At 41.3% G+C, this 19191-nt stretch overlaps 1 protein-coding gene across 3 annotated transcripts in view; it reads right to left on the minus strand.

The window, feature by feature from the left end:
* Nucleotides 1-19191, minus strand: part of stxbp5a (syntaxin binding protein 5a (tomosyn)) — a 73313-nt gene that overhangs the window by 36049 nt on the left and 18073 nt on the right. For 2 of the 3 annotated variants that reach the window (XM_029496167.1, XM_029496166.1), the window contains exons 3-4: nt 8277-8358; nt 6729-6829 (exon numbers count right to left, since the gene is read on the minus strand). In XM_029496167.1, coding sequence (XP_029352027.1) covers nt 6729-6829; nt 8277-8358 — 183 coding nt within the window. Of the gene's footprint in view, nt 1-5067; nt 5242-6728; nt 6830-8276; nt 8359-19191 lie in introns of those variants that run through there. The other variant, XM_029496168.1, reaches the window with a different exon arrangement.

Consider the following 19191-nt stretch of genomic DNA (forward strand, 5'->3'; position numbering starts at 1 on the left):
ACTGTCAGGTTGAAGCAGTGGAGATGAGTGGCAAATCAAAGAGATTTTGAGTCATTCAATCAGCCCCTTCTCTCCAGACCTACAGGATGCATAAGGGCAATGAGACATCCATAATTCCCCTGTTTTCATCAACCTCCTCCTTTTATCCATCCATCAGACTCTGAGTTTAATGAGAGGTTATAAACCCTCCTCTCCTTAACTGTGGCCATTCATTTATCTTCTCATCCTTTTTTCATCATTTTGTCCTTTCATCCATCTTTGGATTCAACCTCCAATTCGTCTGAGGAATAATAATGTATACCCTTGATAATTCGACTTGCTAATATTTCAAGGTCATCCCGCTCCCTCGGTGATCAATTTCACTCTGCACGCTGGTTTGAGCCACATCTGTTAACGTCAGTGGCCTGATTTTAACAAAAACCCGAAAGTTTCATCAGCTGGGAAACTCTCATAAATAAAAATGGAAATGTATCCGTCTGTTATCTACAGTAATGAAGCCCTGGAATATTTCTTCTGCAGATTACAACAAATATGTTTCGCAGTTGTTTCCCTTCGAATATCTTGTCCAGGCAACTACAGCATGAGCCCTTTTTAGGATTACCCATAATAAAAGAACACAGCTTATTTCAGGAAGAGACTTACATGAGACATACACAGAAAGAAATCTAAACGAACAGAACAAGATGGAACACGTTCATGTTTGACAAAGGAGGTTAAGCGGGATGGTAATGTGTTCCGTAGGAAATTTTACATAGACAAACGTGCAGTCGCAGAGACACAAACACAAACTGGAGTGATTGTGTCCAAACAGAGATTTTAGGTACATTTTGTGTGTAATTTAATGCTCAGACAACTTTTATCTCTCCCTCACTGTCCCTGAAACTCTCAATATTTCTCCAGGGCTGAATTGAGAGTAGCAGCTTCTACACACACACACACACACCTTTCTTCAATGCCACAATATTCTGCTCCAACACATGAATATATTCATATTTCTGAGCAGAGGCGCTGGGTTACTTGACATTTCATCCATACAGTCCAAAATATGCACACAGAGACACAACAATAAAGGATCTACACACTCACCTACATTGGCATATAGCAGGAGTATGACCTAGCCTGATCCATTATGGAGTTTTACATGGTGCTTTAAATTTAATCAGAGCAGCAATGTCTTCTCTTCTACTCCAAAATATAGCCGTATACACTATTAATCTGCTTTGCAAAGAAGATGCCTGTATTTTCCAGTTCAGCTAATCATAATAAGGAGTAGTGTTTTCTTGTGCTAATTACTTACATATAAACTTTTTTTTTTTTTTTAAGCGTGTCACTTGACTTGGTGGGACGTGAGCAGTTAATGACTGAGATACACACACTCGTACAGACTCATTTCAGCAGGCAAGATGACTCAGGACATGACTTTTCATTTTCAAAAAGCTTGTGATGTCCTTATATCTAGTAGGCAGACCTTCTACTGGATTTAACATCCTTTTCCATCTGCACAAACAGATGTGGTTTGTCTATATATGTGAAGGCTAGAGTGTAGGTATGTGCTAATTTTCAGGGAGATGGTTTTGGAAAAAACTAAGTGTGAAAAACTGTCTATTTGTGTGCCTCTACGCACTGTGTGTGTATTTACATGTGTACGTACTGCTCAGCAACCGCTACAATTAGTGGAATTACATATTTACTGTATGGAAATGTAAGTTGTATATAAACATGGTTGATCTGTGGATGTGTGCAGAGACATAACAAGAGCAGACAACAGAGACACCGTCAGGAGCATAATTATACAATTTCGCTCGCCGTGTGTGCCTTCATGTGCATAAAGGCACAGAGGTTTGTACAAGTGCTCTTCCGTGTGTGCATCACTGTGGTCACACTTGTTATTGTGTACGCACAACAGTCCCCTGGTGAACTCTCGAGCTTCAAGTGGTCACGACACACAAAAGCAGCAGTTAGCCTGCAGGCTCGGAGAGAAACACATTGCCTCAGACATGACAGATGCCTGCCACACACAGCTCTGAGGTTAACGGCGCTGTGTGTGAGCTGTATGGCAGCGTGGTTCACTGCAGATGAACGGGTGAGAGGAGAAACTCATCATTTGCAACAAATATCTGTGATATTCCTGTCAAAGAGGATCACTGCAACAAATTATATAATGAAGTCTGCCCCTCTTTGGAAAAATGCAACTACCACCCAACAATTGTTACAGAGTGGAATAATAGGCAGAATTATTTTTGCAGAACATTAGAATATATAAGCAGAAATAGGAGTTAAAATTGTTTCCTTATAGCAATTCTTTCAGAATTTGTGTATGAATGAATGAGTTACATCCAATTAAAAATGTTATAAGAGGACACAGGGACCTTTGACTACCACATTTTAACCAAAGATCTTTCCTGTGTCTAGAGTGCCAGATGGGATTATATTCCCACTGGACATTTCTGATTGTATAATATTATTCACAAGAGCCTGAGATCAATGTGACCTTAAACAAACCTGGCACACTTCCCATAAAGTGTAAAATAGTCGATGATAATTAATCATTAATAACAATGATAATTCTCTGCTATCTCATCAAAATACAGTACACTTTACAGTAACCAAACGAAGTTGTTCCTTTGAGCATTGATGCATCACTGCGGATAATAAAGATGAAACATAAATAAGTTGTTGGCGCGTAGCATCCATTTGGCAAAGATCCAGGTGGGACAGAGGAGTCTAAGCTGAGAATTTGAGAGGACAAAGACCCCGGTCTGCCCACAGGGGCTGAGTGAGGAGGAATCTAATCTGATGGCAGACAGCGCACACACACACACAAAATCGACAACTGCCCAACAATTACACACACTCGACTGTGCAGACACAGAACCTGTTGTCAAACTAAGTCTGTGCTTTTATCATAACTGAAGTAAAGCAGATGTGAGTTCACCGTCACGTCATTCAATATGTGAATTTGTACAGTCAGAGGGTTAAGTCAGAACTATAAAGGGAGACATGCAAAAAAGTTCTGCACGGCTGTAATCCTGGATCAGCAGTCCTGAAGTAACCTTAATCTCTGTGATTTGTTTGGAGGCTAAACATATCAAGAATACGAGTTATAAACAAAATTTCTTACCAATGAGCAAGTAAAGATGCAAAAATTGGGTCTCATTTGGGTTGTGTGTGTCTGTGTGTGTGTGTGTGCATGTGCCCCCCTCCTCCTTATTATTTTACATCATATCATCCTGCATTGCATTCACATCTGCAGTGCATTCCTGTGAGGCCAGGAGGTGACGAGAGCATCCTACGCCAGAATGACTCGACAGGATTTCTTCTGCGTTCCCTGCATCCCCACACTCCAACCCACAGACTGACTCACTGCTCTCTGGCTGAGCCCCAGTCTGTCTCAAATCCTCCTCTGCTTCCTTCTTTCCTCTCTCCTAGTGCCTGTGATCTGATGTGAATGGATGCTGACGCTTGAGGGCTTTCCGCCACACTGCTTTCACCCATCAACTCATGTTCTGATCAGGGGGACCGAAGGAAAGAAGAAGGAAGGAAGGTGGAAAAGAGGGATCTGTTTGAAGTATTGGAAGGGACCCTTCAGGCGATAGGCAGCTTAGTCCAAAAATATTAAACACGAAAAAAAAAAACAAGAATTAGAGATGATGATTCAATTTAGATGTTTGATAATAAACTGAATCTAAGCGCTTTCTCATTTCAGGCCTGTGCTGATAGGAGCACAGCTCTATTTCAGTCTGTGTATAACCATGTCAACAGTGAGGGGGAAAATAAGTTTTTTCTGATGTGAGCAGAATGATGCTGTGATGAAACACTGATGTATCCATGAATGAAACTGATTTTAAACACACACACACACACATCGTGACAAAAGTTTGATGAGAAAAACTGACACTGGAGTGGAATGACATGATATTAATTTAGCAGGAGGAAACAGCTAGCCTTTAGATCACTTCACTTTCCTGAAACATTTCTTTACTGTGGTCCCTGCAAGCCGACGCTAAACACAGTCGCTGCGTGGTCAGTTGTTGAAAGAAGTTGATGAAGTTCACCTTTAAGATTTTGGAAGACTTAAGGATTCACAGTAGAGCTGTTGTGGGTTTATTCCTCAAAGTAACAGGGAATTACAGCAGCATAAACCGTAAAATCAGTGACATCCCCACAGAATCAAACTGCCTCCTAGATATTTCTGGGGTAGTATAAACATGTGTGTTTCAATCGGCTTTCCACTGGCTGTTGTTTATTTTTCTTCTGTTGCACTCCATTAGGATACTGTTGTGGCAGTTCTGGATGGGTGACTATCTATTTGTTGATAGAGGAAAAAAATTGCTGCATTGTCCTTTACACCCTGACAACATAAAGTCAAACTTTGAACAAAAAGTCACAGCGGAGACGAACGAAGGAGCAAAGGTTAAAAAGAAGTGGGCGATGGAGCAGCAGAGCCAGTTGACCGAGACTTTTACATGTTGTACTGATCCATCAGATTCAATTTGGTAACACACTGGTCTCCAAAACTGAACTGAGCAATTTAGCTTCACCTCAGAAACCATCCTAGTTTTATCCCAATAACAACGGTGCACCATTATACAATACTACTGTTTACAAGTAAGCAAATCAGAGGCTACAGAGTTTTCAGCCATCTGAGGGAACATAAAAGCATATCAGATTGCAAAACACGTGGCTTAAGCATAATTCAACACCAATGTACATTACATATGAAGAATTTCATAAGTTCTGCCTGAATAACAAGGTTTACTGCCAAGTAGGATTTTTCAAATCAGAAAAGTATTTACAAAGTAGCAAAAATAACTTTAAAAGTGATACACGTCTTTTTCAGGCCACATGTTGGGCAAGCAGCCCAAAAACAAGTTATACCTTAGTTGTTTGTTTGTTTTGTTTTTTTACTATTTAGCTGCTTCCTATATCTGAATGACAGACCCAGCGTGTGAACTAAAGACATCGAATGATTCAACGCTTTGTGAAACTCTTCTAGTCACATAATGTATGGATGAGTAGTGAAGTCAGCATTCGCTGTCTTGAATATTTAAAGGGATAAAAAATTACCTCACTCCTGCTCAGTGTTTCTCCTCCCTTCCATTTTTCATTTAATTTATTTCCTTTCTTTATCTTCTTTCCAGGCTCTTTTTCTGTCCTTTCCACTTGCCTCCACTCCTTTAGGCTCACTTTCCTCTGCACCTCCTCCTCTCACAAATAGCTCCCATCTCAAAATCTCTTGAGATGCGGTAATTCTGCTCCCCTGTGATACAGTGTCAGCCTTGTTGTGTTGGTTGGTGGTGCTTTCTAAATGTCACAGGCGGTCAAGCGGCTCTGACAAAAACAAAAAAACCTGTCCATAACATCAGCTTTGTCTCAGATCATTGGCTGCGACATTTAACCCATTCACCACTTTTCGAGTGACAGATCGCCGGTCAGTGATATGATTGGCTCTGATGGGTAATCACTACATTTGTGACCGGAGGAAACTGTGGACACCAGCTTCCTTCAGGTGAGGACTGACGTGATTCTGCATTTCACTTGTCTCTGGCTGATGCTGTAAAGGCTGTTTTGCATTGTCATGGTTGTCTCGTATGTTTTTGTCTGTCACATTCCTTTTAATCATACACACAAACTCTTTGCAACCTTTTATATTTTATTTATTTAACTATGTTATATTACTGACGTTGCAAGCAGGAGAAGCTTTGAACTCTTGGTCCGTCTGTCTTCAGGAAAGGTTTGACATTTACAATCTGAGAATGGTCTGCTGAATCTTTAACCATAAGCAGGAATCCTTACCCTTTCACAATGTATATTTGCTCATAACACAACTCACATTAAATTACAAACAAGTACCTGATAATAATGCGACCTGACCAAAAATTCATGGCAGCAAAGTGTTCAGTTTGAAGATAAACTTATCAAAAGCTTTTAAGTCCCTGCAAGGTGTCTGACTCGTCATGCTGAACAGGGTTAAGGGCAGTTATGACGTGCCTTCGAACATACTGATTAAGAAGAGGAAGTAGACACAGTTATAACTTCAGAAATTAAAACACAAACAATAAAACATGCAGCATGGTGGCATAGATGTTAGCGCTGTTGCCCCACATAAAGGAGGTTACAGGTTTGATTCCCAGGCCTGGGGCCTTTCTGCGTTAGGTTAGTTGGTGACTCTAAATGAGCTGTGATTGGCTCCAGCGGCCCCCCTACCCAGAAACGGGTAAGGTAGAAGATGAATGAATGAAGAATTAAATAATTCCTAAAAACCAAATGACTCACGCACCATAAGAGTGTGGCTGTGTTTTGAGTGCAACAACCTGCTGCGACAAACCTTCAGGTGTTTGGATCTGTTCACACCTGTGCCCCAGTGATGGCAAAGCCTCAAAGGCAGAGTAAGTGACCCAAATAATGAGTGTTTAGTTGGAGGCCAATGGGGAAAAGCAGAGAAAGCGAGAGCATCAGCCTCTCTGTCACCTCCTATGCCCTGTGCAGCGTGTGGCAGGCGTGTGTTGCCAAATGAAATGCTGTGTGTTTGTGTACAGTATCACATTCAGCAAAACGGAAGAGCTCACACAGGCCGCAAACTGCCACTGTCACTGCTTCTGCAACTGTATATGTGGCACCAGAGCGAGTGTGAGGGAGCAAACTGACAGCAGCAACATGGACATGGTGTCATGTTTGACTTTGCAAACTTTCATATCATTGGCAGTTTTCGTGTGTGACCCTCCTACCTCTCTCTGTTGAACTTGAGGGAGTGAAGGATGGCGGGCCTCTTCTGCCTCAGGTTCCAAAGGTGGACGCTGTCATCAGCCAGAGCGCTCACCAGAGCTCCCTGTCATGACAGACATTTTAGTTTACATCCAAAGAATGAAAAACAAAACATGAGCATCATCTTTGAGCTACATGTAGAGTGTTTATAAAACCTATCAAGACACATTTAGTCGTTGAGCGTCACATGCATGAGTCAGGCTTTAAATCAGTCAGCTTTTACCCAGGTAACGATGGTGATTCATAAGATGTATATATATATATATATGTGTGTGTGTGTGTGTGTGTGTGTGTGTGTGTGGGAGGCAATAAAAATCCTCATCTTCCTCAGGGTTTGTTTGAGCTGCTGAGTCACAGTCACACAGACCCTGACACACACACACAAAACTCAGTGTGTGAAAAACACTGCCTCTCTCATAAATATGAAGTAAATCAAAATCATGCTTGTTTCAGCATGAATCAGAAAGTGCTGTAGATATGTGACACATGTTTCCAGCTTGATAATTGACACTGAAAAAATGACTTCCAAATTTTTACTGTGGCCTGTGGCTTAATGTGGCATCTGAGGCAAAAGTGCCTATTTAAACTGAGTAATTGTTTAATAGGGATTAGATGAGATGAGGGATGACTCATAGCTGTGAGTTCTTGTGATTTCTGTGAAGTTACAAGGATGGATGCAAACCATGACAACAGTTGCACAACGCAGTTTCCATGCAGTGTCCTTTTTTGACACTTGCAGAGCTGCTGCCAATATATAACACATTCAACATAGTTCTTACAAGTCTCGTCGACAACTCAGCTGGATGAAAAGCTCTGTTACTGTCAAAGGACCAAGAAATCCCACACACTGACTGTGAAGGTACAAAATTAATTCATATGAATTTTACCCAGAAAAAAAATCTGAGTATCAAAATGAATGACTGCTGCATTTCTTGGTCCAACTGATGCTGATGGCAAACCTTTTATATATATATTTATTTAAAGAAATACGTTTAAGTTCTCAGTATCTATATTTCAAAGTGCTTTGAAAAAGCGTCTAAAATTCAAACAACAGGCGTTCAATACCAACTTTCACTTCTGAAAAGTGAATATATTTTAATAACTGAGTAATGGTGTGTGCATAGCATTGAGAATCATCACTTATGGCAGAAACGGTCAAGTGACTGATTGTACTGTTGGCAGTGTGCATGGAGGGCAGGAGGGCAGCTCACCATGTTAAATGGGATATTAATGATATATTTTCCACAACCAGGAAAATCATTCATCCACTCGTACTGACGGTGACACACAGAAGGGGTTTTGCACATTTCAGGGGTAAAATGCGATTACCAGGGATAAGCATTCATGAATCAGCCCTTAAGTCCTTTTAAGAGACTAAAGTGGAATACTGGGACAGGATCATAATATCACTTTCACACATGGAGCTACTTGTCTTTGGAAGACAGCGCGAGCCTTACGGGTAAGTATAGACACATCAGCAGAGTAGCTGAGCTGTGCGAGTGTTAACTTACTTCATTGATGAGAAACTGTAGCTGGATGACGGCGGCTCCGCTCTCGTGCTGACAGTAACACTCCACACCTGGACGACCAAACCTGAGAGGTTCTCAGTCAAGGAACAAAGAGTGACACCCAGGAATTTACAACCTAATCAGTAGTGAGCATTTTCGTTCATGCAGGCAGTGCGGTATGTATTGCAAATGCATGACCTCCCTTTTCTTTTTTTCTTTTAATATGGCGGTGGGAGGTGCCTCAGCATTTGAAGGTCATTTGTTCTTCGCTCCGGCTGAATTGAAGGTCATGAATTCTGTCACCTGGTTATCTACTTCGAAGCTAAATTGAATGTCCGCTGTGGCATTTTTATGGCCTGCCCCACAAAGCTTAGACATATTCATCAACTACAAGGAAAGCTTGTCACATTGCAGGACTGCACCCTTTCACATCCTCACTTGTCCTGTGGATCACTTTCCTTTCTTGAATATAATGTAATAATGCAACCCTTCATTATGTGTCCCCATAGTTTTACATCATCCAGCTTGGTGTTATGCTTTAGTGTTTTCACATAGTGAAGAGAGGCTCTTAGGAGAGTTAGCACACTGGATGGAATTCAGATGTTCATGATGATTTGGAAATATTGAACCATATAGATGACCCTCCCTATACACACACACACACACACACACACACACACACACACACACACACACACACACACACACACACACACACACACACACACACACACACACGAGCGAGAGAGCAGGTACAGAAGGGTGGAATGATGGAGGCAGGCAGATAATAACAAGCTTCTCTTCCCTAAAGGAGCGAATGGATGATCTGACTGATTACATCCATTCACTCTTCCCATGACTCTCAGGATTAAGGTGGTGGCGATGTGGCCGGGGCAGGGGGCACACACTATAGCTCATCATCAGGGTGTGTGACTGTGTGGATGTGGGAGGGGGGTGGTGTGTTTCTGCATGTGACCGGGTACAGTAAATCACCTGCAGAGCTTTCCAGCTGAAGCAGCTACTTATCAACACAGACTGATCAAGCAATGTTTTTTTTCACACATTTATACAGACAGAAAGAAGGGTGGAGGCTGGAGAGAGGCAAGCAAGAGAGACGCTCCTTCCATTCATGGTCCTTATGCACAGAAAGCACCATCATATGCTGATAGCGACAGAAACAACAGAACAAATAGGAAGGAATCTAATCCAAGCACTGGCGGATCGAGCCTTCCTCTCCGACAGCACAAACTGCGGCTTCAGCCTCCGAACGGACACGAGTGTCATTTATTAAGCTCTAATGCATGTAATCATTCCTGAGGTGTGTTGTGGCCATCCCAATGAACAAAGGCACCACACAAACACAGCCAGACCCACACACCTTGTCTCATTCTGCACATTCAATTTTCATTTGGACTGAATACTGAATATACAATAAAAATGATTTCTCAACATACTGAGACTATAAATGTATCCGCATCTTTTTTTGTTACTGTTTACTTATTTTGGAACTTGTGTTTCGTGTGCAGCTGTATTTGACGACGATGTGTCGTTGCACCATCAGGACTATTGTTTAAACTGCTATAATCAATGTGGTTATTTCAACCATGGACCAAACTATTTTGTACAAACGTCAGGGGTCACTTGTAGTTGTAAGTCCACGCCGAATTTCATCACCTCAATGCAGCAATTTGGCGTGGTTGAGTTCAGCTTTGCAACTTTTTCTGTAAATCTTTCTAGAAATGGTAATTTCTCTCTTGTAAAAGTCGAAGAGGCTCTCTCCTCCATCCAGCCAACTTTAGCAGAAATAGCTGAGGTTCAGTCTAAAGCCGCCATCTTTCAGAGACAACATGCTGGTTACCCTCCAGCCAGCTATCAGCATGGCTCAGTAGCCTCTTTTTCTGCCTGCAAAACTGCCCTTCAACTTTTCAGGTGGATTAAACTTTTCACTCCCCTTCCTGGACAGGCGATTAAAGGGCGAGGATGAGCCATGATGCCTCTGACCAGCAAGAATCCACCACCTCCACTGGATTTCATCCAGTAAGCCACCAGGAGGATTAGGAAAACCTGAACTGCGACACCAGGATGGATACCTCAAAGTCAGTGACGATCAGTATCTTCCTCCACATAACATCTGAGTCAGTCGCCGTGGTTATTTGGATAATCTTTAAACTAAATTTGGAAACCCACGAGAGCTTAAGATCTGTCTCACTCCAACTTAGACCTCCTGGAAGTGAAGGAGGTGTAACCTTCTCTTATGCAAACACTGCCTGGGATTCATGGACTGGAAAATTGGCAGTCCTCTCTATCTGCCCATTTACATTATTGAGATAAAGTTCCTTCACTGGTCTCAAACTCTATATGGGGAGGAAAGCAATCCTGTGTTAAATATTCAATGACTAAGACTTCTGTCAGCTTCTGAAAGCCGAAAAATCTAAATTCTGCTTTTGCCTTTTTATGGCAACTTTATATCCAGGTTTCAAATACAGCTTTATCCTGGGCATCAAAACCCAACCATTTATTTTCTACTCAAATGTACGTACAGCATAACGTCCTCGGAGTCTGAAGTCAGGGGTCCATGAAAGGGTCCATTGCACTAATCTAGCCTGAAGCTTGTTGTTCTGCATCCATACTGCAAATACACAGTTGGTATGTATGACTGGCTTGTTACCACAGTAACCAAAGGAGATGGACACACAAACAAGCTGACCACTGAAAAAAAACAAATGAAGGCAAAAATGAGTATTTTTGGATTTAAAAGGGAGAGGAAATATTAAAATATATTCAGTATCGCTAAACCTGAGAGTTAATGATTCTGTTTGTCCTTAGACCTCTCAAACAGCGCACAGACAACACCAGTTTGTCACATTAAAGGCAAGAAGCTGAAAGCTTCAAGTATATCTCTACCGAGGTAGTTCTACGAAAAGTCGTACTGATGACACCAAAAAAACATGCAGAATAACAGTTCTGCCCTGAACAGTTTTCAAAGAGAGACACAAAGAAGCAGCTCATCACTGTCAGGATCTGTGGATGAGGACAGAGTGCCCCGACACGCTCTCCACTTGACCTAGTGCGGCCGCCATCTTCCAGAATACTGCCGCTGGTTAAACTATTATCAAGCTGTGGAGGAGCACTGATGGTCATGGAGGTAAAATTGGAAGTAAGGAAGCTGAGCTTCGATCAGCTCAGTTAATGAGGATTACAATTTACTATGCGGTACGTCTAAGAGCTTTTTTTTTTTTTTCTTTGTTCCAGGTTCAGAGAAGGAAAAGAATCTTTGATTGTACATGAAGCTGATCAAAGGAGCGTAATAATAGCTTGAGGAAAGCATGAATGAACGTAAAAGCAAAAATTACTCCATTTTTTTACTTTTCATGTAGGATTTTTTTACATCGTCATAATTTCATCAAATTATCAGTTTATCCTAAAATCTGTCTTACTCCGTGGCAAAGCATTCAGTTATTTGTCTGCACAGGAAGTTGTGCATCCTCTTTATATGTAACCTTTGTGTGCGTCGTTGGCTCGGATGGTGAGGGCCTGGCGACAGTGCAGTCCATAGAACTGAAAGTGGCTTAATTGAAACTCTTTCCTAATGTTGCTTGGCAACCAAATCTTCCAGGCCCTCAGAAAGAGAGAGGAGGATTTAAGGTTGTGCTTTTTAAAACTGCACATACTGCCTTCTCTCTGAAGAGAGGCAGCCATACCACATGCACATTATCATGAAGCGCACATACACATCGAGACAGACGTCATCAAAAAAACAACCTGCAAAACAAATTCACACTATCAAAGAGAGACACACTCAAGTGGATTTTGTCCATAATATATCTAAAATATGGCAGGCCTCAAGAACACAGTAGTGCACAATGTAATGTGCAAAGAATTACATTCCATCCTCAGAACATTGTTGCCGACCCCCTGCTTTATTCCTCTCTGCTTTTACATGCTCCGAACTGGAAGAACACAGAAACACAAAGCCTCTGATGACAACTTAATTATTGTACCGCTTTACTCTGAACCCTAATGGCAGGAGGTCTGTAGCACAACTCAAAACATGATAACTTCACTCTTTTAATGGAAATTATGTTCAAATCTGCATAAAATTTAAATAGATCCTTGAACACAATACCAAATGAAAAAAATATTTCTTTGTGGACAAACATATCCAAAAATGTAGAAAAGAGGTAGGAAGGTTCTTCTCAACAGTTGGCACGGATGACTGAGTATTTCAGTTGATTTTCTTGAATGATTTTCTAATCTAATTAGAAAATATGGCAAAAGTAATTGACAAATATTGTATTGTATTGTGTTGTTTACAAATGAGTCATACGTGGAATGTCTGACTTGTAAGAGCAAAATATTTATAGATACATAAATACAAAAATATTTTTTGTAAATGACTGAATATCATGAAGTGTTGCCAGAAAAACGTCCATCTTGTAAGTAGCACAATGTGTTATTTATCTAAATGCCCCTTCCCTCCCCGTTTCCTCCACATCTGATGGTAATTCAGGGTTCACCCAGTGCATGGAGGCTTTTAAATTTGTTTTTGGAAACCAGTTAGTTGTTTACCACTGTTGGGTCAAAATGTGTTACCTATAAAAGACATGTTTCCTCTTGCAGTGTGACTTCACCCCGATTTCACGGCAGAATGGGAAATGACATAATTTCAATTTGTGTGTGTTGTTTCTACATCGTTTGACATGGGAAAACAACATTAAGAGAAATGGTCACGGGATTATGCAAGATAGAAAACGTAGCAGGAGAAGCGAAGTGCTTATAATGAACAGGATCACACTTTTTTTTCCTTCATACTTAGATCAAATTGATAATGCTTTGACTTATTTTAACCAATATTTTCTCAGGGAAAACGTTTTGGTTCCACGGCCGATAAAGAAAAAATGACACATTCCCAGTCACACTGGCTTGATGGATAAAACGAGCCTTTCCTGAAGTCATCAGTTTAAAAGACAGTACAATCACTTACAATCAGTTTTTTTTTTTAACTTTTCTCCTTTTTTTTTTTTTTTTTTAATGAACATTTTAACCAACATGACAGAAAGTTACTCCAAAGCGCTCCAGGGGGGGGTCCCAGTAGGAGACATGTCACAGTTGCTGACACGAGCAATCCTCATCCCATTTTAACCAAGTAAGGTTTGAATCTCGGTCTGTGCCCCCTTCCACCACAATGCACTGACGCAAAAAGTGGACAGACTGACTGCAGGCAGCGACAGCAGTGAGACAAGAAGACAGGGAGAGAGAGGGAGACCGAGAAGGGAATGCAGAAAGTGAGTCAGCTTCACATTTTGTCAAGTTCGATACAGTTTTCTCAAACTATTCTGGAAGTCAACGTTCATTAATTTTTATACTCCTTTTAGTCAAAGCCACAAGCAACTTTACATAGAAACAAAGGTGAGCTGTCATAGAGAGCTCTGCTGGGAAGATCAGCATGAAACAGACTCAGATTTTATGAAACCATGTCCAGGAAAAGAGCTGATCTTGATAAGTGTAATTGAACAGGAGAGTATTTTAAGGGTTTTTTTGCTGCCCGCCGGCTTCACTCAAACGTGTCATGCCTCTGTATATTTGTATGTCTGTGAATGAAAAAACAGAAAAAAGGAGGAGAGGATGCAGCTTTAGACAAAAATAGAAAGCTCCGGAGGGTTCGGAACAAAACAGAGGGCGGACAATGAAGAGAGGTTGGAGTGCATTTTAAAACGAGCCAGAGCAATGAAAAATGATGGACAAGATAAAGAAATGGATGTGGAGAAAGGGGAAACAGTAAAACAGAGGAGATATCACAGAGAAGGAGCGCGTCAGAGGGAGAGGAAGAGGTGATTAATGGAGGACAAAGAAGAGACAGAAGAAGGGAGAGGCACTGAGAGAAAGCACCAGCCTGGGAGGACTGGGCTGCTGTGACGTTAAGCCTGTAGTGACGTCAAAGCCAGTCGCTTATACATCACCCTGCCAGGGAGGGGGGGGGCACGGGACACAGTCTGTTCCGTGCTGTCCCAGACACAAGACAGAGCTGATGGAATTTTTCATTTTGTAAAAATAGCATTAGAAGAAGTGAAAGAAATCACAGCACACGTTTGTTACTCCGCCCCTGTTCGGAGGTGATGTCCTGCAAATCATTCATAATCCTGCAGCCACCGTTGACCTCAACTTGCCTGAATGCTACCATGTCACCAATGCCCCCCCCCGCCAAAACACACACACACCACGCTGCCTGAGGCTGTTTGCATCACATTTAAAGGCTGCTGATGGAGCTACATCTCCATCCCTGCAGGCCACAATCCAACCCTGCACTGGGGCCGGCACTCAGCTATTATCAGGCACTTTCCCTTTCTCAAGTCAGCGTTTTGTCACCCAACCTGACTTGGCACATTGGATTTGACCTTTATTTATTTATTTATTTATTTGTGTATTGTCAATAACAGGGTTCAATATGCACACAGTTTAATGGGAGAATTATGGTCTAAGTGCTTCTGACGTCATGGAATCATCATTCCAGCCTCCATGCAACCTCACAGGTTTTGCAACAGAGCCTACAGTTGAACCCGTTGCTCGAAGAAATGCTGCCTCGAACTGTGTCTTTACGGCAGTGTGGGGATTAAGGCAGATCCTGTTTGTCCACCAGGGACCTCTGTGGACACTGCTGACATGGTTTTCTTGGTTTTGGAGGGGCAGGTTGTGACTTATGCTTCTTTTTTTCTTTTTTTCTTTTTAAACCGTGCAGCACAACGGTCAGTGCAATTTAAAAACATCTCAACTTCAACACAAAACTGTACCTTAAATCAGTTTCAGCTGTCGCTTAGCAACAGTAAGAAAGAGTGACTAGCATCCCACAAAGGTGCTGGTACACACTGCAGGTTTAACCAGCTCTACCCTCTGAGCTTTACAAATGTACACATCGTAGCTCTAAAGGAACCCTTTGTTTTTCCTCTCCTTGTGTCAGAGCACCAAATACATCAATGATACACGGAGGACGAAAAAAAAATGGGGGCCACATGAGTACATTCATGCATCCTTACTAAAACTAAAACAACAACAAACAAGAACAACACACAAAAAATCCTGCAGACACCACATAGTGATGGTGCACAGAATGAGGAAAGGCACAGAGTTAAGCAAATTGGTGATTCATTTGTTTAACACAGTCCTTGTATAAATAATCTCCCTTGACACATTTGATTTATTATGCAGGCAAACAATTAAACTGCGATGGGGCCTCTGAGTATTTGTCGCTGCCTCAGTTTACACACACACACACACACACCTTGGAAAGTATTTCAACACACACACACATACAGGCACAAATATGTGTCTATTATATCCCCACAGTCCCGAACACTCAACAACGGCTGGTTCACAGTTCAATGTTTCCTGTAAACAACTGGTCGTGTTTTGGGACCTTGTCAGTAGGAAAAAACCAAAAAGTGCCACAACATAAGTCAGCAGTGTTGTAGAATTTAAGATGTGTGATTTTAATGAACAATATTGGATGCAAATATAATCAGAAACTCATGTAAATACATGACACAGAACTATGATACAGTGAAGAACAATGCTGAGACACACAAGACTATCTGGCCGGTTGTACAAGAATCACAAGTCTATTAAGAATCATTGTTTTTGAATTAGTCTGGGTCAGAGGCAGCACCAGTGAGGTAGGCACAGGAAAATTGTAATCTCCCTGTGCTGTAGGGATAATGTGGATTGTTTGGTCCTGGAGCATGGCCAGCTCTTCCCCACTAGCAGGGTGGTAATAAGCCACAACATCATTTAATTTTAGCAGGACACTCCGCGGCAAATATCTGAAAAGAGATGAGACGGAAGGACAAGGAGTTGATTGGAAGAGAAGGAAAAGGTTTGGAAATTCAGTAGAATGACAGCGAGAAATAGCAAAGGAGGGGCGGGAGAAAAGAAGGAGCGAGGATGAGATATAAGGACAGTGGGGGGGGGGTTAAGGGGTGAAACTATAGGGGAACAAATGTGGAGTCAGCAGAACAGCTTGTGGCCAAAACCTCCTGCAGAAGCGTGTGTAGCATCGAAGCAAAAATTAGATGTCTGGAAAAAAACGAGGGGAAGAGGTGAAATTGAAAGTGAGGGAAAGAGGAATGAACTCTCAAAAGAGGGAGAGATACCGTGTCAATGGAAAAGAGAAACGAGAGAACATTTGGTTTGGATGACAGACCTGGACATTTCTGTTCCCTGAATCTTGGATATATATATATTTTTTTTTTTTTCTTCTTCTTTTTTCTTTACCTATGTCACTGCAGCCGTCAAACTGTGTGACAGACAGTGGCTTAACAGAAATCATACGGTCTGTTGTTGTGATAGCGATGCCAAGCCCGTTAAAGGATTATGTTCCAAAAGGCGATCCTGCTAAACACAACATGGAGGCACAAAAACATCTCTGCAAGTGACAGGAGGCTGTAGTTTGTGCTTGAAAAGTGACTTTAATGTCATCATGGCCCATCCAGAACTGAATCTGAAAACAGGGATAAAGATTGTATCCATTTACAAAAAGGCAATGTATCTGTTTACTGGGGGAAACAAGTCTTGGAGTGCAATTTAATGCCAAATTAAAGTAAATGATCTGTTTGGATTTGGCTGAGTGGAGTCTGCACTTTCCTCTGTGTTGCTGCCTGCACACCTCACATAGCGCAGATAATCAGTGGGGTACAAAGAGATAATGTATTAAACATGAGTTCTGGCCTGTGGATGAGTACAAGGACATTGTCTTTGTCTGATGCTAATACACCAGCACTCCCCGCAGTGTTATACATACAACACACACACATATATATATAAAAATGCAGCATTAGTCATTGGTGCAAACAACTCATTATGACTCATAGTCACGTGTAACTGTTCAGCTATATCAAACTTTTGTTTGGGAGCAGACCAGTTTGGTCTTTTGCAGAAATGATAACAGACAGCGAGGTCAGTCAGGTGATGTCCACAGAATAAGGAGATCAGAGCGGATGGATGGGCGTGACGGGAACTCATATTTAAAACAGTTCGTTCAGAAAATGTTCCTCTGGAAAGCCACCAACATTACACTACAATCAGTGATGGAACTTCTCTAGAAGTTCATCTAGAAGTCTGTCCTCAGGGACTCTGGTTACTCTGTGGAAAGCTGCAACTGTTGTGTGTCTGTCAGTGACATTCAGGCTGGAGAAGGAAGACCTTGACAAGTTGACAATGCAAAAAGAAATAGATAGATATATTGGTACTGTGCTGGAAACCGTAACAGGTATCATCTCTCATGCAGCAAATGAGGGTGAGTCGGTTCAACGTGTCCCCTATGGAGCTGCATGTTTGCCTGCTGATCTCAGATTAAATCACACCTTCCTCACTTCGCTTGCTTCCTCTTCCTCATTCCCAGGTTTCCAATGCTCATCCATCAAATATCATAAAAGAGAATTTAGTTAAAAAAAATAAAAATAAAAATAAAAAAATACAAGAGCTCCAGACAAATGTTTAAACAGAACATTTGAACACTGCATTGTGGGAATTATAAATCCTCTGTGTTTATCTGTTTATTGTTAACATCATGCTTACATATTATAGCATTTTATGACTCAGCCGATATGGTTGAATTGGCTTATTACACACAAAATCCTGAATAATGAAATGAACTTTTTATTCTCTGCTCTGTATGCCACTGTACGGTTTCAAATACCTCCTTACTATCAATGAAAACATTATGTACTGTGTGATTCTTAAAACTAAATGTAGAAGACATCCATTTGCATTACAAGTAATGTATTATATAAATACATATATGTATAAATATCATATTCAGCAAGTCAGACCGATGATAGAAATGAAATATGAGCCATATCACTGCCAGGGCTCTAAAGAGATACTTGTAATTGCGACAACATTGCTCTGCCTCATTATACACATTAACCCACTGAAGTCTTTGGCAGTCTAAACAATACGATGTCTAAAGGAGAGGAGGAGGTACACAACTTTCCTAAATATCAGGCCACTGTGACCATTTTAATACCCCATGCTTAAAATGAGGCATTTATATGTCTGTAACATCATATAAAGCGAATAGTTTTCTCTGACTGGAGAGCTCTCATCCTCTCATCCTCTCATCCTTCACCCGGTTCCGATCAATGTCAGCCTTACGGAAGTGAGAAGTTAACTATCGAGTGAGACACACAGTACAGCTGAGGGAGGAGAAAAAAGGGAAAGAAAAGACCAATCATTTTAAGCCCAAAACCCAAGAGGACATTTAAAATGACAAGGGGGCAAATAATTCAAGAAGAAGCATGGTTTGACTATATAGAGACAGAGGAGACCGGAAAAACAAGGAAATGACACCTTCTGTCCATGAGGAATCAATGCAGCAAATGGAAGCTGCTTTCTGTAAAACCTCTCAAAGTGGTGGGGAGGAAAATGTTTTATTAAAATGTAACTTAATGCCAAATTAACCTTTAACATATTCACACTGTGAGATTATGCGTCTTTGTTTCAATACAAGCTCCAAAGGCGAAGAAATGCATCCCAGCTGAGGAGCTTTCTTCTCACACATTTCTGTTAATCTAATTAAAGCGGTGCCAGGTACTGTACTCGACTGTAATCTGCTGTATTATACTGTACATTGGCAGGTGTCGTTAGTTGGATCACCAGAAAATGTAATAATCATTCCGTTTAAAAAAAGCCAAAAACCAACACAACTGACTGTTCCTGGATGTATCCTCACCATTTCCCCAACACAATCTCAGTGTGTGTGTGTGTGTGTGCGAGAAATACAAATGCACACGCATACAAGCACATTCTGGCACTGATATCAAACAAAAATCTTTTCAAAGGTAGGACCACAGGAGATTAGCCACTGCTGGCCTCTAATATATTCCACTGTGCCAACCAGCACAGAAACAAGTTCTGCTTTCAAGGA

This window comes from Echeneis naucrates, chromosome 24 (genome assembly GCF_900963305.1).
Source record: "Echeneis naucrates chromosome 24, fEcheNa1.1, whole genome shotgun sequence".
NCBI lineage: Eukaryota > Metazoa > Chordata > Actinopteri > Carangiformes > Echeneidae > Echeneis > Echeneis naucrates.